General features: G+C 39.8%; 1 protein-coding gene across 17 annotated transcripts in view; it reads right to left on the minus strand.

The window, feature by feature from the left end:
- Nucleotides 1-609: 609 nt before the first annotated feature.
- The window catches only part of LOC127152700 (teneurin-3), a 589,677-nt gene continuing 565,530 nt past the window's right edge, over nt 610-24,756 (minus strand). For 13 of the 17 annotated variants that reach the window (XM_051093627.1, XM_051093698.1, XM_051093924.1 and 10 more), the window contains 11 exons: nt 24,366-24,615; nt 21,597-21,617; nt 17,860-18,092; nt 16,217-16,371; nt 12,691-13,565; nt 10,973-11,148; nt 9,876-10,111; nt 8,827-9,123; nt 4,664-6,275; nt 4,402-4,532; nt 610-4,191 (listed from right to left, as the gene is read on the minus strand). In XM_051093627.1, the coding sequence (XP_050949584.1) occupies nt 3,433-4,191; nt 4,402-4,532; nt 4,664-6,275; nt 8,827-9,123; nt 9,876-10,111; nt 10,973-11,148; nt 12,691-13,565; nt 16,217-16,371; nt 17,860-18,092; nt 21,597-21,617; nt 24,366-24,615 (4,745 nt within the window). In that variant the 3' untranslated portion in view covers nt 610-3,432. The remainder of the gene's footprint in view (nt 4,192-4,401; nt 4,533-4,663; nt 6,276-8,826; nt 9,124-9,875; nt 10,112-10,972; nt 11,149-12,690; nt 13,566-16,216; nt 16,372-17,859; nt 18,093-21,596; nt 21,618-24,365; nt 24,616-24,756) is intronic. The other 4 variants (XM_051093856.1, XM_051094293.1, XM_051094066.1 and 1 more) reach the window with 1 other exon arrangement.

Consider the following 24,756-nt stretch of genomic DNA (forward strand, 5'->3'; position numbering starts at 1 on the left):
TGTGATATTTTTTTAATTTCTGTTTTATCTGTTCTGTCATAGATATTGAACTGATATTCAATTAAATTACATTTATGCATTTGGCAGAGACTTTTATCTAAAAGCCTTGATAATGCATTGCATTTCAAAGCATATATCGTCAAAGCCATGGCACTGGTGATCACATTTGTGTAACGGACTAATAAATACACAACGTTTTTTTTGAATATTACATTTTATTTTTATGATTGATCTCTGTGGAGCATTAAACATGTTGAAGATAAAAGGTAATGAATCCAGCAGTGACCTAGTTTAGATTACATCAAAATTGCACTTTAATTGCACTCTAAACAGACGTGTCTATCAAATGGAAATCATGAGCTTTTTTTTTTTCTGAGATGCTGCGTGGCTATAAAACAATACAAAAGCAAAACTGAGCAAAAACAAAGAACATAAGAACATCAGTAATACAACTTCCTCTAAATCCTCATTACAAATGAGAGATTGTAAGATAAGTTATTGAATTTACAGGTAAAATCACTTCAGGTTGTAGTAATCGTTTGGAACATGTTTGTAAAACAGATAATACAAAATACACAAAAGTAATTGAACAAAAAAAACAATGGTTGATTTGTCGCAGTAGCAACAAAGCTAATCACACACTGCATTTTCAGTACTCAAACAAATTCAGTCACACAATGCACACATTTTTAGGTTGACCAAATCCCACATCAGATCTGATATGAGAAAATGTTACTCTTAAGTGACTGTAAACTGTGTGATGATAATGGCATTTATTTTTTTTTTTTAAAGTATTAAATTAAATACTGATGATTTTCTGTACAGGCATCTTTCCTTTTAATTTAGGAAAAATAGCCGGCTTTTACAATCTCCCTCAGATCAGACCAGAGACGTGACGACTGCAATAATGTTTAATGTAGAGGCATCATCTTCAACATATACATTGTAGTGCAAAGAAATATCAAAACACGTACATATTGGCACTAATATGCTGTAAGGAAAAAAGTGACCTTCCTTTGATTCATTGGGTTTACACTGTATGCATGCAACCAGTAGCAAACATATCAGGGACGATTTCTGTTCTCCCGTCTCTCACAGACATTTGTGTTTTCACCCCCAAATCTACGTCTGTTAAGCTAGTTCTGCGTTTTAATAAGAGTATGTTGACAAACAAATATTGAAAATTTGAATTTGTTCATACACACCAATTGAAGGGCTCCTTGACTGTTAATATTGCAGTGGTTCTCGTTCTGGCTATTACTAGTGTTTTAAGTAAGTGCTCACCTTGTTGTTCTCTTTCCAGGGGGGAAAAGTTCACTCTAACAACAAGCTCAGACTCTCCCCGATCAGTCAGTAACTGAAGAATCCCAAACAAAAGCTCACAGGCCCACAGGTGGGTAACATCCCCTTCAGACCTCCATTCACTCATGAATAGAAAAATAGGCTCCACCGTACAATTACATGATTGATTTTAAAAACTTTTCATAGGAAAACAACAAACTAAAATGGAAACAATATTTTCTCATTCATTAGTCAGAACATTTTATTTTATACAATCTTTAAAAAGCCTTTACAAAAACAGTATCTGAAGAAGGAGGCAGTCCATTTAGGCATACAAATTATTTTTTTCCCTTTTGGGGTGAATTCTGATCACTTTAATGTTTGTGGTGCTCTTGGATGAATACATTTGTTGTCAAATACTTTAAAAGCAAAAGAACTCAATCTCCACGTGATGGCGGAATTCTCTTTGAAGGTAACTGTTCGCTTCATATTTAGTGCTCAGTAAATTTCTAAATTCCTGCTTTAGCACTTGTTAGTTCAGTTACATAAATGTAGCCCCATGCAAAACATTTTTATTTCTGGCATCATAACATGATCATAGGGCAAAATCTGTGTTCAGTGGAAAAAGTCACACTGTCTCTGCTGTCTAATGACCTTTTGATTCAAGAGTTTGAGTGTTACTTCTTGTCAAAGGATATAAATGCGAGGATTTAAACTCCTTGCAAGTTTTCTTTTTTCCCCATGCTGCCAGTGGCAGCAAACATTAATGCTAGCGTGATGTATCCTTTATCTAACACATTAAAAAGAGCGGAAACTTTTTGAAAAAAAAAATCTTATATCTGGTAGAAAGCGAGGCTAAAGCTTGAACTCGTAAATCTGGACGGAACGTCTTTAAAAGCGTTAAGCTTGAAACTCAGTTCAATTGAAGACAGAACAATACCATGACAATACTGCAAAGGAATAATTTCTGGCAAATTACTAAACCCTTGTTGGGTTTTTAGCATTCGAGTTGTAGTATTTACTCATCTCACAACTGGAAAACAGCTAGTCTAAACCTATTGTTGATTACAGCGGCAGTAACGCCATGAAACCACTGAACGTATTTAGACAATCTGAAAAAGAGAGAAATAGAAATAAAAAAAATGGCAACAATCAGTTTCAGAGGATGGAAAGAGAAGAAAAACAATGTTGAGGATTCAATGACACAGTACAGCTGATTTTATTTCAGTTAGCATTACCACAAATTTTGATAAGATAAAATATTAAAATTCATGAGTATAAACAGTAATGCATGACAAGACGAAAAAGTCTCAATATTTGTAAGATTTTATTTTTATGTATAAACACTGTACATAAATTACTTTCTCTGCGACTAATATTGTTGTACGGATAAGTGGAATTTTTTTACTTAAAAAAAAAAATCCATAAAGATATTCTAACATCTCTTGTCAAAGTACCGGTCAGTTAGGAGATATATATTTATATATTTTTGTCCTGTCAGTTTCCGCTCTATTCACCACCTGGAATGATCTCAGGAATGAGATTGTACACTTAGATTTGATTATATGAACCACAACTGTGTCCCTTAAGAAATCGAAGCAGAAGAGAAACCATCAACCAGCTCACAGTCTGAAACCTCAGTCCTTACTAGTTGACAAAACATGTTGCTGAGAACACGGACAGTACGGACCACTGAATTACAGTCACTGCCTTGCGGAAAAAGGCATTATATTAGTTCATCTGGGTGCAGTGGTCTTCGCATGTAAACACATTTGCCGTTTTTTTCTCTCAATTTTAATCACTGACCAAGTCACCTCTACGGTTTTATATAAAAAGCAAAAAGACAAAAACAAATCATAAGAGTTTTTTTTTTCTTGAGTTGCTCTCTTAGAGAGTCCATTATCCATTCAATGCAATAATGTGAACAAATATGTAGAATGGGGGTGTGTTCAGTCAATGAGAGGAAGTGCCTCAGGTTTTTGTGTATAACTGCAGTGTGTGTGGCACTTAGGCACAACTCCTCAATTCTCTAGGATAAACCCCTTCCCTTTAGTCTCTGGGATTGGAGCTCTGGGAGTGTGTACACGGGCGAGAGGAGCTTGTGGAGCAAAGGGGCAGTAGTCTGTTGGACAGTCTGTGCTGTGCAGACTGTTACCTCTTCCCAATCTCGCTCTGCCTCAGGAACTGGATATTGTTGGCACTGTCGGCCAGTTCAGGGTACTGCTCCACTGATAGTACATAGTAGCCGTCATAACCCAGCACCTTCCCAGAGCTGAGCAACTGCCTCTTCTCCCCCTCAGTCCAAAGACGCACTCCCTCTTCTCCGTCGCGTACACGCTGCTGCTCCCGTGCCCATGCGCTTGACAGCGCTCTCTGGCGGGCCTGCTCTAGGACACGTGCCTTCTCCTCATCCAGTGTCATGCCGTAGCGCACATGTAGAGCCAACGCGCCGTACTGCAGCTCCACATCTGCGAAGCGTCGTGTCCGTCCGTTGACCACGGTGGTGGACTGTGACACCGTTACGTTGACGCCGTTTTCAAGACTCTTGCGACCGCTGGTGAGTCGCAGGGCGCCAAGGTCACTCTCGGGCAGGCTGGTCTTTATAAAATAGTGTGTGTCACGGCCCTCCACTGTGAAGTGAAGATCCTCTAGGTAGAAGGCATTGTTGAGGACAGTGGCCACTTTAATGCAGTCCTCATTTGCTATGTTCAGTGCATTGGTGGCCACTTGGCCCTTACTGGTAATGGCAAGCATCACTCCTTTACCAATGAGGGATTTGACCGTGGCAAACCACAGCCAAGGTTTTTCACGGCTTGAACGTCGTCGGCTCAGCTGGATCTCTGGCATCCTCTCAAACGATAGGAAAGCCTTGGCCTGCCTCATAACCTCCTGCTGGACCCCTGAGATGGACTAAAGCGAGCCAAGAAGGACAAAACACAATTATTTATCTGGACATATTTGTAAGCACTGAATCTCAACTTGAATGAAATCAAACGATTAATAGGTGAATGAATATGATTCCGAATTTTAACTGAGAAATTGAATAGTGCATTATTTTCATTGCATTATTTACAAAAGATCCAAGTCATGTAGGACAGATGATGACATTAGACTACATACCGGTAGGTCATCCCATAGCTGACTCTTCCTCATTTCCAGTGAGGGTTGGGTAAGGTCAAATTTAGGAATGGGAAATCCTGGGATGACATTATGCAGGTGAAAGCCAAATGTCACCAGCCAGATGTTGACATCTATGAAGGAAAGAACAGACACTGTTAAACAAATCTTCACAGGCTGCCTGACAGTTCCTTGCCAAACATTTAATCAGTGAAACTAGGTAAAATCATAGTTATACACTATGCCAGAAGAGCCTTGTCCTCACCTGTGACATACTCCTTGACCTCATGCACCTTGCTGATGGGATTATTATTTCGGAACATGTACAAGTTGAAGGGAGTTGGGTCCTTGCCCACCCTGGTCCAGGTGCTGATATCTGGGGTGGTCCAACGGCCAGCCTGAATGTCATAGTCCCGCTCTCCAAAGTGCAGCAATCTTGTTAAAGGATCATATAGGCCACCATGGAATCCAATTACCAATTGAAAGTCAGGGTTAGAGTCAAAATAGATCTCCCCGTAAGCAGTATATTGCACCTGCTTGAGGAGAAGCCCGTTACTGCTGAAGACCGCAAGTGGTGTTCCTGTGTTGTCACAAGCGATGTAAAACTCCTCACCACTGCTGATCTCCATGGCAAACAGATGGCCTTGTAGATCATAGTAGAGTGAGGTGATTTCAGAGCTGGAGTGGTTGTAGACATGGGTAATACGTGTTGGGTAGTTGAGGTCCGCATAGAAGAACTGAAGATGCTGGCCCAGACTGTTGCGAGAGGCCAGGCGTCTTCCTAGCCCATCGTAGCGGTACTGGATTGTCCAGCCACTGGCTTTACTATGCACCCGGACCAAGAGGCCCTTAGAGTTGTACTCGAAGATCTCCGCACCCCTTTGCCGAAGAAATCCATCTTCGTCCATGCGATACTGCACATCGCCCAGCCGTGTGATGCGGTCCCGTAAGTCGTAGCGGAGGGGAGTGAGTCTTGCGCTGTTGCCAGGGTTCAGCAGGTGTAGGTTGCCGTTCAGGTCGTAATTATACCGCCACATCATTTTCTCATTCAGGTAGACTGTCTGCAGCTGCCCATCCACATCATACTCATAGCCATATTTGGTAGTGTTGGCAAAAGGGCCAATCTTTATTTCTCTTTTGGTGACACGTCCCATGTTGTCATACTGGATAGTGATCCAGTACATGAGAGAGCGGAAGATCTCGTACTGGATCTCCTTGATGCGACCATGGACGTCAAAGTGCTTTGTGTAGGTCATGACCGCTGTTGATATAATCTGGTTGATGTCGTAATAGATGACGCCGAATTTCCCAAACTGCTCAACCTTGCCGGAAATGTCGTCGAACTGATAAAGGTCAATAGGAAGCGGGGTCTCGTTGATGACTCCTTGCATGCTGGTGACTCGGAAGCTATTGTCATAGGTGTAGTCGAAGCGGGCGTTGACCATGCCGTCTTCGCTAAAGCGAAATATCTGCCGGTCCACCAGTGGACCTATCTGTCGATATCTGATTGAACAAATGAAACCCTCACTTTGTAGGTTGACAGTTTTCAGTACACCTGCTGTTTCATCATAGGTGAAGCTGACCCGTGTGCTGTCATATAGGATTTCGGACAGCTTGTTCTGTCTCCGATACTTATAAAGGACACGCCGGCCAGTGCCCAGGTGTGCCACTCGCAAGAGCTGGCCGTCCTCGCTGTAGTCCACCGTAACCGAGGCATTGCTTTCAGGCGGATTGTAGATGTTGCGGTAGTAGCCAACAGAGCGGATAGTTTGCATGGTGTGACGGGCGACACTTGGCATAGTGATGGCGGAGAGTCGGTCCTGCAGATCGTAATCAAAGATGTACTGCCGCTGGCTGTGTAAAAGCAGCACCATGGACTGTAAATCAAAAGGTGGGAGAGAGGAGAAATTAACCTAAACAATTCATTACTCTTTCATGCATTTCTTACATGCTATTAAAATGCAAATGGCGTGTAAAAGCAGGTATTAACGCTCCATTTAGTGATTATTTCTTTGCCTAATTGAGTTCTTCTTGACCCTCAAGCTGCTAAATGCAGGTCTGTTGAATGTGCATGGCTGCATAAATATAAAATGTTCTACAATTACTGCCTTTAGCCTCACGATTTGCCCGTTTCAATAAGGTGGGTTGAAAACTGTTCGTGCTCTGCATGTTGTGGAACTGGGAAGAAGGGGTTTTAAAATCCATCTGTATGCTAAGCTTGAAGCTTAAGGTAAACAAAGTCAGCAAGTTGTCTTTGAGTTATGAATGACTGACGCCTCATGTTTATTCTGTGTCTGTTTTGGGTCTTGTTGGACAATGTGAGAGGTGAGCTGAAGCAAAGGATGATAAATAAGTGTTTCTCGCTGTGGGCTTAAGTACTGACATCCCCAGAGCCTTTCGCTGAATGGATCTGAGACTGTGGCATTCAGAGCTGCCGCATCACTCCACGTATATTCATGTCTTTCCTGGTAAAATAAGCACTCTGACTGACGTCTGCAGATTTTGAGGGCCATCCTTAGAGGCCTCTCCATCTTGAGGAATTGCTATAGTGACTGTCTACCTTTGAGAAGCCTTCACCTTGTCAACCATACTTGGACAGACATTATACTAGTTTCCTGGGTACTGCTGGTGGCGTATGTTTGATATCCTCTCACTGGTCACGCTACCTGCGCATGTGGCAGGCGACGGAAAGACAGGCTAGCCATGCATATTTAATCTACACATTTGAACACAGTGTTTTTTCTTTCCACAAAACTTTTGTGGTTCCAGCTGAGTGCTCTCTTGGAGGAAACTCCAACTTTTTTTTATATCCAACTGTTCACTCAAACTTACGGCGACATTTTAGTGCCAAAATCTAAAATAGCAATAAGCTTTGTGCTTTTGATACTTTTAATATAAAACAAAGTGGTATAATACAGTATAATACAGTAAATGATTGGAAATAATATTTAAGGTCTTCCATTAATTTTTTGCTTTGTTGCTTTTAATATAACAAATGCTCAGCTTTCAAATTCTGTCAGTGTTATGTTTTATTTCATGTTTATAGCACAATATAAACGTGAAGGAATGAAAAACAAACAGTATAGCCTAATTTAATTAAACAAATGTCTCATTGTAATCGGAAAGATGATTGACTCACATAACACTTAAACTGAGGCGAATACAGCGATCTGTCACGTCACATTAAAGAGCATGAAAAAAACATTATTGTAATAGACACTGTTTGTATTTTGCTATAAAATGGACAGAATTTATTTATTTATTTTTTTTTGAAAGCTAAGACTTTGGAATATAGCCTGGTGCTTCCAATCCGGGCCACCTGCATGTCCAAAAGATTAGAGTATACTCTCAAAATATTATAACTTTAATCTCATAAATGCTACAAATTAGTTATCGTAATTTTGACTTTATTCTCAAAATATTTGGACTTAATTCTCAACACTTTGACTTTGACTTCGTTCTTGAAATATTTCGAGTTTTCTTGTGTTCTCATAATTTTATTCTCGAAATATTACAAATTTATTCTTGTAATCATAGATTTTTTACAATTTTTTTTTAACGTGGCGCTAAAGCACTGTTGTACAAAAACATTATATTTCATTAGACCTGTTTTGTATTAGTATTTACAAGGGTATAGCATACAACAGCGAAAAAAGGTGTGATGTCCTGTATCACTATTATCACATATCACTATTTGTCTCTTTGTTCATGGTATCATTAGGCTGAGCTCAAACTCTGAGTTTTCCCTGTGGTCTCATTTTGAGACTGTAACTTTGTCTATAAGACCTTACTAAGCCATTTTCTTCAGAAGAAACATCCACAACATCCAGTTTCTCTCCCTCTCTGCACACACCCGTTTCTGGTGTCTATAAACTTATCCACAAATCTCCACAGAAATTTCGGACCTCTAGATAACTAGGGGTCTTTCTATAGCTATTTCTCTCGGTTTTCTGTGGACCAACAAACTTCATGTTTCTACTGCTGACACAGTGATAATGGTGTGCTTCTGGAGAACCAATTCAAAGGGAGCAACCATCAGTAAATCTCAGTTATTGTCGAGCACTGTGGACACCTTGAACTTTCAGGAACAGTTCACCCAGAAATGGGTTCACCTAGACATTACTCACTGCCATGCTGTTTCTACCCTACAGTGTTCTGGCATGAAACACAAAATTATTAGGCATCCTTACATGGAAAGTAGAAGATTTGAACTGCCAAACTCCAAAAAAGCAAGGAATTTAGTCATTTTCAAATACTAAAAATTAATTTAGATCTGTAGAACATCTGATTTCAGACTGTTTGAACATCGTTGGAATATCCCTTGGAAATGTCTGACAACAGAGCAACACATATTCAACACACTCAAGCAAATCTTGTGACATAACAGGACTACTTATGAATTTATATTATAAGAATCACAATTCTCACCTTGTCCAAATAGGTGTAACTCCAGGTTTTGCCGTCAGCAAAGGTTCTGGAGACTATGCGTCCCTGGCTGTCGTATTCTACTCTCTCGACTGTGGGGCCTCTCTGAATGCTTGTGACCTGACCAGTGCTGGAATAGGTGAGGTTGACAGACATCAGCTTACTGCTGGGCACCCACAGCGTAGGATGACCAGAGGCATCATACACAATCTTCAGAAGGAACTTTCGATGATCATCATATATTTTCTCTGTGCGCAGTGAGCGGTCATAATCCACAGACAGCAGGTTTCTTCCGTTGACCTTTATGAGAGGAAAACAGAATATTTATATTGATTATAACATTCATTGCTAACAACAAGTATAATATTTTTTGGTATATTTGATTTCACAAGCTTCGGTTACATTTGAGGACTAAATAGAAACTGCATAACAACAGGTCACTAACAATTTTCCAATCCTTTTTCTCTCCTAGTCTCATTTTTTTGGGCTCATTGTACTGTATATCTCTCGGACATGAAATTATATTCTGTTTTTTGCAACTCAAAGGCTTTGAAATGTCAGAGCAGTTTCCCATATAAAAATCAGGGTTACTTTATTCATGCTCTGAGATGACCTGCTTCTTTTGTGGAGCAAATGAAAGTGGAGGGAGAACAACGGAGGACTCTGTAACAGTTCAGCTGGTTTCATAACAAAGGAAAATAGAGAAAAATATGAGAATTTAGAAAAGATATAGTCTGGTTCACTGACAAAATAACTAGACACAAAAGCCTTTTCTTTAGACATTTTCTAATATGTGTCTGTGGGTTGTGTAATGTCAGAATTAGTTCTAGTTCAAATAGCATGTTATGCCAGTTGAGATCAAAGATGAAGCTTCTATTCAGTGTTTGTAGAAATAATAACACATTTTTATCACCCATAATTTACAACTTTCAAATCAGTCAAGCCAGTAGTTTTATACTAGAGTATTATTAAGGGTATTATACAGATGTGAAGTATTATTCTGACAACACTAGTAAATACATGTAATATATATCAATGGCATTTTGACATACCCTGAGTTTTCTTCCGAATACTACGACTTTCCCCCTGTTCTGTTCTTTTCTGAAGCGCCACTCCACCAAGTTCTGTCCATTCTCTCCAGGCAGGGTCATGTTTCTTCTGGCCACTGTTGGGTTGGATGCGCCCGCAAGAATATGAGGCTCGGTCTGGAAGTGAGAGTCCATTCCATTGGCATAGATGACCCTCATAGAGTTATCATAGCCCACCTGGTAGCTGTTTCTCAGTTGATCTATGAGGAGGAAAAAGCACGAGAAGAGAGTTTATGGGGATTATGTTAAGACTCTGTATTCAGTGTGTCAGAATCACTACCTTGATTTTTATTCTCAAGTCATACCATATTTGGTTAAGGATTTTAGAAAAGGATTTGTAAAAAGAAAACCCCACGAGACAGACATTCATTTCTCTGGTTTGTGCTGTGATTGCACTGCAACACGTATAAATACATAATCTTCTTTAATCTAATGAAATTCCCTTTAATCTAATGTCTTTTTCCAAATTCACATTTATTCACTCCATTGCTGCCTGTTACCTCATTCTGTAAACCTGAAATGTGTAATTTCTGCATCATCAAACAAAACTGCTAAAAAAAAAACAGGTTTCCCCATCTGAAACTGGATGGAAAAACAGACAGTCCGGTGCCAAACCCAGGCCACTGGTTGAGCCAGCATTGCCCATTTGAGATGTTTTGATAGCGCCACACTGTTTATCCTTCTAATGGAAGTCAACCTACAAATGGATTACTTGTTGTCTTTATATATTACGCTGGGTTAAGGTTATTAAAAGTATTTTAACATCCAAAGAATTACACACTTCAGCTTTAAAGTGTGCTATGCAGATGTATTATTTCAGAGCCCAGCTGTCCAGTGTTTTCATTCCCTGTGGTGCTGTGATTATAGTGAAACTATAAATTACCATCTGACAATTTTTCCCCTAATGAATGAGTAATGAGTGTTTGGTCATTAATATTGATTTAACCTGTGAGTTACAGCTTGATTAGCAGTGTGGAACATTTCCAAGACTTAAAGCAACAGGTCAGTTTATAGAGCCATCAGGGGTCATTGTTAATAATGATAATACAACAGAGACTTGCCTTGAACTAATGTGTAAAAAGAGTCGATAGAAGAGAGGTTGGTGGTGATGCTGACATCGTCATCTCGTCCTGAAGTCTCAATGTCCACTGTTAGGGCTCTGTCCATCTCCCCAATTAGACTGGTGATGACCCCAGTGGGGAATGTCACATTGGTCAGACGTCCCTCGCTGTCATAGCTGCAAACCAAAAATGCCATTAAAGCAGCTATTACAATTGGACCTCACTGAGGTTCACATGATGGAATGACATCAAGCAGACTAGCGTGCATAGCGGCCCTCTGAAACCTTTGTATCTATGCTATCTGACAAAGGTCAAACGGACGATTTGATTTGTGTACTCGAGTCAAGAAAAATAGAAAGTGGAGAAAAACTTGAATGTATGTTTACTTTTTACAGCTGGCTTGCGCAAGATAACCAACATAATAACAAAATAAAAACTTGACTCATTTAAGTCACAGTCGTTAAGGCCTCTCAGTGCCTGCAATGTATCTGTGGTTATGGCAGGATAGGTGCACAGACACTGTGTCCAGCATGTTGGGCAGAAGGACCTACCCCAGAGTGGCATTATGCAAAACCTTCTGGTACACCACCAGCCGGAAAATGTCACACAATTTCATTTAGCATTTTCACCATGCTCTAAATAGCATGTGGTGAAATAAATGGTAGGGTTTGTAACTACAGGCTACACTTTTGCTGAAGGAGAAGACTTGGAGAAATATTAAATCCTACAGCAGGAATGTGCACTACAACAATAATGTATACAAAAAAAATCAAAACTGCATATCTTAAAAAACCTTTAAAAAGAAAAAAGGCGATGCACGATACTGAATTGTGCCGATATCCAATATGCCGATAATTTTCAAATCATTTTGGCCGGCAGATACCAATATAGATTGCTTGCGGGATGTTTTTCATGTCACTCTTATGAATAAATCACCACGTATTTCAACGCAAATGATACAACAGGACGTGTCAAACTCGATGTGTCAAAATGTTTTTCACTGACTGGTTTGCGTGACAATGCATCATGCAAATTTTCCAATTTGCGTAGTAGATGCAATAACGCACATTCACGCCACATACAGTATATATTTTGAAAATATGTACATGTATTTACATGTATATATTTTTATTCATATAATTAATATTATATATAAATATACTGTATTTGATATATAAACAACATATTTTTCTTAGAAATATCCATGCATGTGTGTGTATTTATATATCCATAATAAATATACACAGCACACACACAAACTTTTATTTTGGATGCGATTAATCGTTTGACAGTACTAATCTGTATATATTCAGTTATTTACTTTACAAGTATCATTTTTGTAATTTTTACTCATGTAAGCTACAGCTTCTCGCCTGAACAGACTTGTGATTTTATGACATCAATTACTGGTTTATTTACACAGAAACACAAGTATTTTAATGTTATTTGTGTATTTTACTTTTTTTTTATTACAAGTAGGCCAACAGTGCCCCCTAGATAAATAAAAGGCCTTACCGAATGGGCATTATGACCTGGGGGTTATTGTTGCTGCTACTGCACATGCTAGTAACTGTTCAAATCAGCCACCATATCAGTCGATTCCGATAATATCGTGCAATCCTTGAAAAATAAAATTAAAAGATCTAATAATATTAATAATAATAAATCTTTCGGGATGTGCCCTGCTACAGTATAAAGGAATTAATAGTAGCACTCACTCATAAAATGTGGTCCAGCCAATTTGGATGCTCTTGGTGGCTAGCAGGCCACTGTTACCATGGTAGGTGAAGAGTACCAACTCCTGCCCCTGGGCTGTAAGGGTCTTAAGCCCTCCATTTGTACCGATTGTCAGCCAAATAACCTGGTTGTCAGGTGCAACAATACGCACTGGCATCCGGTTGGGGTCACGGCGAACCCGGAGCGTATTTCCACTGCTATCTGTTACGGCAGTGATATCATCCTCATTACTGTAGCTGAAGTTGTACTTGTAGTCACCAGTGACCAAGCTCATAGTATACTGATGCGTTCCATTGGAGTCAAACACGTAGAGCTCTTGAGAAGCAGGTGACGCAACTTCATAAAGACCTGAAGAGCCTTGTGGAGGTCGATTGTGACGTATGGCACGGATTCGAATGTTTCCCAAGTCGGCTACATAGAGCGTTCCATCAGGGGAGACCACTAGAGAGGAAGGAGCATTTAGTCTTGCGTCTTTGGCATAGCCATCGCCTGTCTGGTAACAGTCACAGTTAGCATCGTTCTTGCAGTCGCAGTCGGAAGGCGCTCCTGCCAAATGAGAAATCTCGCCGTCCGTGCTGACTTGTCTAATGCGGTTGATTTTCTTTTCATCCGTCTCGGCAATGTAGAGCACACCGCTGTAGGACAGAGCGATGGCTGTTGCGCCTTCAAGAGTGGTCTGGATGGCACGCTTTCCCATGGTGTACTCGATGCCCGGCACTTGGCAATGCATAGGTCTGCCTGCCACAATGCGCACCTGCCTGTTCTCGGTTATCTGTAGTACAACGTTGTTGTCAAGCACGTAGATGGAGTTGTCCATAGGGTTGATGGCCAGGTCTGTAGGCCACTCTAAACGCACCTGTAGAAAGGACAGAGCAAATAGGGACTTGGATCACTTAAGGAATCTTGCATAGATATACACACAGACAAAAACGCGTTATTACATCTCCCGCCTGCTCTCTCACTCTGAGCACAGTTGATGGTTGGGTCTGACACTGATGAAGAAGGATCCGTTACTTTGGAGGCTTAATACATTGGGTGCCTCTAGTTCATTCGATTTGCCTGTCGCTGGGTCATTTATTTTGCAACGGGATGCAATTCCTCAGCGCCTACAGGGAACAACTGTCTGGCAAAGAAAAGCACGCCAAGAACAACATTGTCCTCGTGGAGGACTGGCCTCAACTAGGCTTTTAAAGATGGTTTGGATGAACAATCTTGTCTGGCCGTCTATTAATGAAAATAAAATCTTTCACTGGCGCACACTTTCTCGCAGATGTAGTTTATACTGAGAAAGTGTAAGAATTCTTCCCTTGATCATGCATTGTCTTGACTGACTGAATTATCCGGTTTCAATATTTCTCAAACACTTCACAGTCTCTGCAACTTCAATAACGCTGCCAAGTGCCAGTGGGGGAATGTTATGCAACTGCATAATCTATAACTCCCTCTTGCAAAGATATGCTGACAGTATAATTGTCAGACTGCTCCTAAAGCTTTGAATGGATTCATTGAGACTTATTCTCAATGAAATCAACTTATACGGCTGGGAGATTCCTCAACCAGGTGTTTTCAGTTCTTCTCATCCTGCTCTTTCACTTCCTGCTCTGAACCTGCACCCTGGCCACACAGGCAGGTTAAGTGTCTTTGAAGAGCACCACATTAAAGCGTAATGGTTCTGAACTACAGCAGCTACTGTGGATAAAAGCTTTCTCTGCTCAGCCACGGCCCGTCTGTGATTCCACCTTCTGCATAATGCATGAACTCAAGACCAGATTTTACTCAGGGCAAACGGATTTTACTTGGGTGCGCCACAACATGCCACCTAAAATGTTTCATCAACTCTCAGGTCACCACCTGATATGCAGAAGGCCAACTTGGTAGCCTTAGAAGCAGACAGAGTACTTTTAGATGCTCTGGGGACGAACTTGACTTAGACTGAACATTTTAAAACCCAGAGTGAACCCAAGATTTCCTTGAAGAGCACTTGAGTTATTTTCTGCTGTCCCCGTTGGCTTTACTGAGGTAGGTGACAGTTGTGTAGGTTAGGCTGTATATATCCTTAATGATGCACATCGATGACTCGCAACAGCAAGCGTTTAGGTAATTGTGAGGCTGACACCAACTGTCTGGGTCTATCTATACCTCATTGAGCTTCACTGAGCCTGGACCCAAGGGTATGTTAGACAACAGCCTTATGTCTCGTCCCCAACCTCCATCACTTAGACAGTGACAAATGGGGTTGGTGGGGGAGACCAGAAAACAAAAATAGTGAGAAGGTTGGATTCTGCCTAAGAACGTGGATGAGAAAGTTTACTAAACGCTGCATATCAGCCCTTTTCAAGCAAAAGACCCTCTTCAGAGATGTGTTTCCAGAGAACATAATTTCTTATTGCATTGGCTAATATGCCATTTACCTTTGAGAACCAACAACATTAATGTAGCATCACGTATATGTTTGCAGACATGCTCTATTTGCAGTCAACCATGATTAATTTGTTCCAGAAGATGCTCTATAATAGTGGGGTACTTGTATAAATCCTCAAGTCTCAACATGGCTCCCATGAAGCAAACAAGTCAATGTATAATTAAATAGCTTTTATTGGCCTACTGGTTTGACTGCAATCTTCATCTCTTGTGAGTGTTTATTATCTTAATCATGTTTTATTTTGTACTATTTCTTTCTTTGTGCCTAGAAATTCTAACGGACAATATACTTTCCTCAGGCTCACTGAGCTCGGGTGATTAGATGCGTTTAGCACCAGAGGGAGAGCAGCCAGAGGGGGGAGCTCCAGCTCTTCAAGGAAGTTTCTCTGGATTTCATTTGGGTGGAGGCTACCACAGAGGGCTGAGCTCAGTCTTTTTGTTTCTGATTTGGGCCTTAAAGTATGTCTTGAGGTCACAGTGCCTAGTCTACTATAAGCGGTTGGCTGGAAAAACAAACTAATTCAGTTTGAAGCTCTAAAACTCTGTGTTGTGGTCTTTTAAATAGTTAACCATTACTTTCAGAGCTCCACTGATAATAAAAGTGTTTAATAATGATCATAAAACAAATACATAATAATATTAAATTATAAAAAGTATAATATTGCATTTTTAATAATTAATCTGACAAATCTCATCTAAAAAACTCTATTAGGGACAACATGAAAAACAATTCTGCCTACCAGTTCAAATGAGGCAACATTTTCAATTGCTTCCAGCCTTTGCTTTTATCTTTGAAACAAGGCCACTCATCCTAACACCACTTTACTGATAAAGCCGGAGGAGCAGGTTTGAAATGCCGAATCTTTGTACTGAGAATCACAGATTGCATTCTGAAACAAATCGAAGTTTGGCCTTTCCCCCCTCTAATATTTAGTTTTAGCCCAGTGGCATAACTGACCTGAATTCAACTCTATAAATCATACTACATTCAGGTTAACAGCGTTGAAGCTGTTGTGGCAGCAAATTAATATTTAGGATTTAAGTGCATTAAACAGTGACCTAGAGCAAGCGAGTATGACTGTTTACCTGTCCGATATGCATGCTGGTATCACAGGTCAGAGGACGAGCAGATGTGAGGTCATTAGACCCCAGCAAGGTTGAGATGATGCCATTCCGGTCTACTTTCCTGATCATGGTACCATCCACAAAGTAGATGAACCCGTTCTTATCCACAGCAATGCCTGTGTAGACAGAGAGATAGGGTGGGTTGGGGCAGATGTGACAGCTGCACATAGACACACACACACTGCACCTGCAAACAGGCGAAACACGACTGGTACACATGTCACGCTTGCCCCTGTGGTTTCCAGGTCACTGAAGACGCGGCACTGTGTGAATTATTCACAATGTGCTTTTGGGTGGTGAATTATTCCTGAGCTAAGAGTGATGTTGAGTGCAAGTAATATTCAGGAAGCAGTTTTTTTAATCTAGTCAAAGCTAAAACCAAAAGGAAAGGAGCTGAACCCTCTGGCGCTCTGATCCAGTGAGGATCACAGGCTTCACTAGTTCTCTCACAGAAACGTATGCGTCTGTGTGAACCACTTGGCTGTTGCTGTGTTGATATGTTTATCTAAACGAATATTACTTTAATAGCAAAAATGTTTTATGCTATTTGTGTGTGTGAGAACAAACAGAAGTGTGTAGTCCTCAGCTAGGGTCCTGTCAAAGTGCTGTCAAAATTAGCGTGTTAACGCAAGCAATTAATTTTCCCAGTTTAACAGTGTTCAAATATTTAATGCAGTTAATGCAGGGGCGGGCCTAGGGTTGGCCACCCCATTCACAACTGCTTATCTTGACAAGAAGTGTTTATTTAGTCGCAGAACGTCTTTACGACCACATCAAATGGGAAACTTTTCAGATGCGCACTCCAAATTTACTTCAGCGCCAGGCGCTAGTCAAATGAGCACGGGAAAGGTGCAGGTGACGAGGGAGCATCAATAGAACGACAGTGAACTGTGGTCAGATGAGATCTTGTCAGGCCATGTCAATAATAACGAATTTACATATTCTATCAGCTGTTATACCGTGTTTGTAGCACGCACGCTTCAATTGCAAGCACTAATAAGGCGGCGCGCACTGTAGCCTTTATCAATTCATATTAAACCGCGAATTAAATTGTGCGTATGCGTCTCAGATCCATGTCATGTTTAGAAGTGGCAGCTCTTAAAGTAATAGCAGTCAAATAAGCAAATAATGCAGTAATGTTTTTTAATTAAAGAACAAAAGAAAAAAGAGGAAATCAATTACTTTTGTACCTTTAAGGATTTATCTATATTTAATTTAGTATTTAGTGTTTTATAACTTCATTCAATTTCTGTATATTTCCTACTTGAAGGGCACAGGTAAATAATGGGTTTATGTGAAAATGTAAAGTTTACTTAATTTAGAAGTTGTTATTTTTTTAAAGTGTTTTTATAGTCTAAAAAAACGCATCAGTAATATGACTCAACTTCAGTCATAAAAAAATAACATTAAAAATATACTGCCTTTGTTGTTTCTACATTAATTTTGTGATTGAATGTGAAATTACTGCAATATAAAAACTTCAACGTTAGGTTAGGTGGGATTAATCGTGATTAATTTCAGCAAAATGTGATTCATTAGATCATTTTTTTTTAATCGATTTACAGCACTAGTCCATATTGATTTTGGATGTTCAGTCTCTTTACCTTTGGGTCCCAGCAGTAGCGCCTCTGTGGCCTTGCCTCCATCCCCACATCGAGCCTCGTCAAATGGTAGACACTGCTCTCCAGTCCCTGCCACAACCTCTGCGTTCTGCAGCAGCTCTTTGGTTCCCGTCAGGGCTTTAGGCCTGAAGATCCGTCGTGAGTTGGTGTCCGAAACATACAGCTGACCTGTCATCGGGTCTGTTGCTAGGTAGTATCTATGTGCGGGATTGTTGCTAATGGGACAAAGGTAGAAATTCCACAATTACAAGAAGAGCAGTATAGTGTGCTAGTACAAAAAACAGTCATGATTTATAAACAAACAGATACAATAACAAATGAATGGGGGAAGCAATGAATAACTGAACAGATTTAAGTCTGTGCAAGATTGTAGAATGAAAAACTTGGTTTCTTATGACTGTCTTGGTTTCTATGAGTCATAGTGCAAAATTTTAAGTTCTAAGTTGAAGGCCTACAGATGTATAGAAACTCCATCACAGAGTACGGGCTATTGTGTTTTATTGCTGAGGTGAATGTACTTATTTGGCCCGGACGGTTAGAGGGGAAAGGAGTTGAGCACTCTGTCAGAGTGAACATAATGCGTTATGACTGGAAATCACTATCGTCTGACACAACCATAATGATGCCCACCAAACTGTCACATCCTTTCAATCATTTACACTTCCCACCCGCACCCCTACGACAGAGGAAAAAGCCAGCGAGCAACATGAAGACATGTAGCTGTTGAAAAAAAATCAACAACTCGTTGCAGTGTTTCAATTAGAAGCGACTACGGTCTAAGAATAGCACCTTGCAAGAGGGCTGGCTGTCGGGCAGGCCATTTTTACTACATACAGATGCATCTGCTTTGTGCAGTAACAATCTGCTAACTTTTATTTATACATTTAAAACAAGGTTTCTGTTACTGATCTTAAATCCACAAAACCAGTCGTAAGTAGCGCAGGTATATTTGTAGAAATAGCCAACAATACATTGTATGGGTCAAAATGGGCCAAAAATCATGAGGACATTAACTAAAGATCATGTTCCATAAAGATAGTTTGTAAATTTCCTACTGTAAATATATCAAATCTTCATTTTTGATTAGTAGCTTGCATTGCTTGGACAATTTTCTCAATATTTATTTTTTTTTTCAACCTCAGGTTCCAGATTTTCAAATAGTTGTATCTCAGGCAAATATTGTCAAATCAAACCATGCACCAATAGAAAGCTTATTTATTCAGCTTTATATGATTCAATTTTATATTCAGCAGATAATATACAAATCTTAAATTCAAAAAACTGACCCTTATGACTGGTTTTGTGGTCCGGGGTCACCAAGACTTAAGGATCTGCCTACGGATGTAGGATTTTAAGGAATCGTAGGCATGCTCCTTATGTGAGGGTCTCCTAAGGTACCTATTTTTAGTGGTGTTTAGAAGGCAGCAAAGAAGCTCATTACGTTTTGGAACAGAGCTTAAGTGTGTTTACAGAAAAGAAATGAAAAGCAATATAAAGTAGATCTGTAAAGCGTTCACATGTTCAAACTACACTGTTCATAATTTGAATCAGCATGCTTCCACCGACTCCAAAATGAGATAAGAAGGTTTCAGGATGATGTTAGTTCCTGTTGCTATGTGGCACGGACGCCACATCGCACTTGGAGTAAATAAAGATCAAACGAGCTAAAACTAATATAGCATAAAACAATTTGCTGTGCCAAATGGAAACAAATGTGAGTTCTGGGAGCAAAGCGGCTTAGAGTTGGCTTGGTTTAAGGACACTGAGGTTTGGGGTCAATAATCTCCTAAGTTTATGAGGCTCTGTGGAGCATTAGGGTGTATGGGCGCGCCTTGATGACACATACAGATGGGCCGAGACGTCTGGGACAAGAGGAAGACGAAGGCTGGCCATTAGGTGGCTTATAATGTTCAGCAGCCAGCAACAGTGGTTAAGAATTAATAACTCTTAGCACTTATTAATTCAGAGTCATTAATGCTTAATGGGTCGTTTTTGTTTCTCAGAAGCATTGAGAAATGTTGGGGAAAAAATTGATGCGTCTAAAAATACGCCTATTTAATTACTTAAACTGAACTATTTTGCCCACACACGGTGTAACCATATAGCGAAGTTGGCCTCTAATTCCATTCTAAATGATTTGGTCGGAGACGGAGAGGAATGGCTAGGATGTCCATGGGATTCCTAAATTTATCCCTGGTTGCAAATTTATTCAACAGGCTCTAATGGCTTTGGCTCGCCCACTTCAAATTACTCGCATTTATTTCCATTCATGAGCTCCATACGTCTGCGATTAAACCCTACAGAGGTTTCAAACAGAACTTAATGTAGGATATCAACATCTTCAGTGCTCTGTACATAGCCCCTCAACTGGAACTATTCAAACATGTGTGGGATGATGAGGGCCTATTTGCAGTGTTTATCAGGAACTCCTGCTTGTCCAGGGAGGAGACATTTGGAGCCGTTAACTTAAGTACTGTAGACCTGTCAGGAGAAGTTTATATCCTGAATCCTTCCTGAGAAAGCAGGTCTACACCAGTGTCATCTAAAATGGACGTCTGTGTATTTTACTTAAATCTTTTCTGACCGATCTGGCCACAGAATCAAAGCGTAGACGAAATTGAAAAAACAAACTCGTCCTTTTTAAGCTACTCGGGGTATCTTTTGTCTTTCTGGTATACGCGCTGTGCCACATTAAAAGAAAATATTTTACTTGAGTTTTTCATAAATGCCTTAGCTAAGCTACCCGTATATCCATAAAAGTGGAGAAAGAGATTTCACAGAGCCAGACAAAAAAAGCTGAAAGGAATTTCTTATTGTGTTGGGAAGACATGGGAACTTCCCCATGGGATTTGTGATGTTGATTTATAAACCACTGACATACTAAGACTGTGTTTGAAGAAAAACGATAGCCATTATGTTGAATTATTCTAACGATTTTGTCAGGAATTCAGATCTGTTGTCATAACCTGTACAGTAGTGTTTCCAAGGGATCTACTCCATTCCTGCACAGTCAACAAAAACATCTGAAGAAATCCTAAATATACAGTGAAGTCCAAAAGTCTAAGACCACATTGAAAATCTTGGATATAAAATGCAATTTAATCATGGCAATAAAGTCAATGATTCTATTTCCATCTATTTGTATAAAAGATCAGATTTCCTTCCATTGTGCACACAGGATGGTTTTGGAAACTTTTAAAATTATACACATACATTTGGAAATCATGCAGCTGGACGAAAAAAATCCTTATTTCTATCATGATAACCCATAGCAGATCTATACAGGTGGAGCTGGGGAGGTAGAGGGTTTCAGAGGAACTCTGAAAGCTCGCTACGAACTGCTCTGGGTAAAGCATATCCAACACGACCCATCATCCTGCGCCTTTTAGAGTTTCATGACAGAACTTGGCCTGAAAATTATGCTGATAATGTAATTTGTAATTGGAGTGGTCTTAGATTTTTGGGCTTGATTGTATTAGAGATTTCTGCAATGAGCTTTAAAGCAAATTAAATATGTGGTTTAATACCAAGAAAATCAAGCTTTAAGAAATATCACAAAATGTCACTGGTACTCCATAAACGTCTGAGGCAGATGACACACATTTACATCACTTCTGATGGCATGCAGCAACACTTATAAGGAGACAAACACTTGTATAAAAAATGACCTGCAACAGATTAAAAGGGGCTGTGTGTCTGAGAGAGTAGGAATGGCTTACCTATGTCTGAAATCTTTATTTCTTAGGGTAGCATAAGAAAAGAGCAGAGATAAGAAAAAGGAGAGAGTGTGAAACAGCAGAAGCACATAAATCTTGTCAAGAGAGAGAAAAAAACAGGTGTGCATATATTAATCTCTCCTTCTCACACATAGACAGGAAATAATGCAGCAAGACGCGCCTGTTAACTGCACTTTGTCTTGTTTCTTAAACAGAGTTGGATGTGTGAATATTCCACCCGGGAACTGAAGAGCAGTATGAGCTCACAGCACATGCTGAGGTTAACTGGCCCATAATAGCAAATTGATTGTGTCCCAGACAATAAAAAGCAATTCCTTAAACATTGCCTTTAGCCGCACGGAAGCCACGCTGTGAATATGTCACACAGAGGACCACCATTTCATTTGCTTCATCCATGTGTTTTACTGCTTTAATGAGGGAATTTAATTTACAGGAGCAGCAGACACACAAAGATGATACCGAAACCTGTTAAGTGCTGGGCCATTTTTAGCGACCTCGTGTGAGCGCACATATGAGAGATTTTTGCGCGAGTATCAGGTTGGGGCAGATGGAAGGAACGGAAGATGATAAGATAAGGTTAAAAATACAGTAAGTGTCAATGACAGAAAGACACAGGCAGGGAAAACACGAGATGGAAAACGAGAGGCGGCTAAAAGGACGAGACAGACGATTTAGGCCGAAAGAGAAAGGAATAAGAGATAAGGAAAGAGAGGAGATAAGAGGTAGCGGTCATGTATCACCGCAATGGCTAAATGAGGTGCTGCAGGAGAGTGGAGAGTGACATGGAGGGCCCTCTAGGCCCCGCCGAGTGTGAGGGAAGAATTTATGATCATTTCAGCGAGAGTCTATAAAAGACCCGAGACACGGCTCTGATTTCATATAGAGGAACCCTGAGAGCACTTTGAAAGAATATCTATGCGTCTCTTTCTCTCTGGATGTGTGAGCCCACTCTAGATCTAAGGAAAGGAAATGACAGGTCTTGAGGTTTGAAAGAAAAGGGCACATGTGTTCACCTCATGCTTGTAATGTATCAGCTCTGCGCTTCATGGTGTTTAGATTATAGATGCACTGGGATCACAGTCAGGAGGGAATATACTTTGAATATTTCAGATAGTTTCAAATATTAAATCAATATCAGCATGCTGCACTCTATATGGTGAAATTAAACCACTATTTCCTTTTTACTGAACAATCAAAACTATGTTTTCTATTACACACGGAACATTCAGCTGCTTTTTGGAGATATTTTCCTGTTAAAGGGAAAATCTGTCATCATTTACTAACTCTTATGTCACTCCAAACCTGAATGCGTTTTATGCTCTTTTCCATCTGATGAAAGTGAGTGGAGACTTAAATGTACACTGTCAAAGGTTTGGGATCAGTAAGATTTTTAATGTTTTTTCAAGGAAGTTTCTTATGCTCTTCAAGCCTTCATTTATTTAATCAAAAATACAGAAACAGTAATTATGGAACATTATTTCAATGTAAAAGAGCTGTTTCCTAAGTGAACATATTTAAAAAATGTAATTTATTCCTATGATGTAAAGCTGAATTTTCAGAATCATTACTCTTGTCTTTAGAGTCACATGATCCTTCATAAAGCATTCTAATAATGATTTATTATCCATTTTAATAACAGTCCTGCTGCTTAATATTTATTGATTAATTTTCCCTCCAAGATTCTTTAATAAATAAAACGTTAAAAACAACAGCATTTATTTAAAATAAAAAATCTTTAGTAACAATATAAAACACCATTTAAAAGTTTGTGGTCCGTTAATATTTACCCTTTCTTTTTTCTGAAAGAAATTAAGACTCTTATTCACCAAGGATGTGTTAAATTGCTAAAATTAATAAATCTAATAATATCAGAATGATATGTGACACTGAAGACTGGAGTAACAACTGATGAAAATTCAGCTTTGCATCAAAGGAATAAATTATATTTTTAATTAATATTAAAATATTTAAAATATTTATGTATTTTTGACCCTTGGTGAGCATAAGAGAACACATCTTACTGATCCCAAACTTTTGAATGCCAGTGTACTTTTTCAATGATTACTCAAAAACTCATATTTACATTTAAGCCTACATTTAGAGACTAACACTAAAGTGCAATATTCAGAGGTTATGCCAAAACACTATGCAACACTATGCAAACCGAATTATAAGATCTAAGTTTTTGAATCCCAACTGAAATTGAAATGAAACTGGCATACAAATGCCCTGCAACCAACAAAATACAATTACATTTCAATAAAAGAACAAACCTACTTTGAATCAACAGCTTCTTTAAATTATAAGCTTTACGGCTATATTAAAAATCTCTGATTAATCTCTTTGAAGAAACAAAAACAACTTTGTTTAGTTGGCAGAAGTACTCTGAGAGATAAACACTGTTATTTCTCTGAGCCCAGTAAATAAACACACGCACACAGAGACGCACACACACAGCCTTTGATGTGGGCTGGACGAGCTCAATAGAAGGCTTGTGGTAGATCATAAAAAAGCGAGGTATGGGAATATGCATTTCTTCTTGGCTTAAGGGGGCGAGAGCACCAGTAATGAGTCACCCCGTACAGACGAGAACTCTGTCACTGTCAGCACGTTTTTTTCAGACCGCATGAGCCTTACACTAGGCTGAGTGCCACATATTGCAGTCTAACAACATGCAATGTTCATATCATTAGGGCAAGGGCTACATTATACAGTTTTTAATATCCTTCCACTTTTCTTGTTCCAGCTTACCGCAGCTCCATAACACTGGTAACATTTCCAGAGGGAAAGATGCGTCTGATGTAGTTGAAGTCACCGACGAACAGGCTACCGTCAGATCCACAGGCGAGGGCCACTGGAGCCAGCAGTTTGTTGCCATCAGCTTGGCCGTTACAGCTGGGGCAGGAGATACTGCGCCTGCGCCCATTACCCATAATGGTGCTGATCACTGGAGGCTGCTGGGAGATGAAGACGTTCTCACCGTTGCCTTTGTACAGGATGCCTGCAGGACAGGAAGAGAGGGTTGTGTGGGTGAGCAACTGTATAGTATATCATTACAGAGCTGAATTTGGAAAGATGAAGAGGCGAATTAAAAATTAATAGCATGATCTAATGAATATCCATAACAGTGATTCTGATGATG

The sequence above is a fragment of the Labeo rohita genome, chromosome 1, assembly GCF_022985175.1.
Source record: "Labeo rohita strain BAU-BD-2019 chromosome 1, IGBB_LRoh.1.0, whole genome shotgun sequence".
NCBI classification, from domain to species: Eukaryota; Metazoa; Chordata; class Actinopteri; order Cypriniformes; family Cyprinidae; genus Labeo; species Labeo rohita.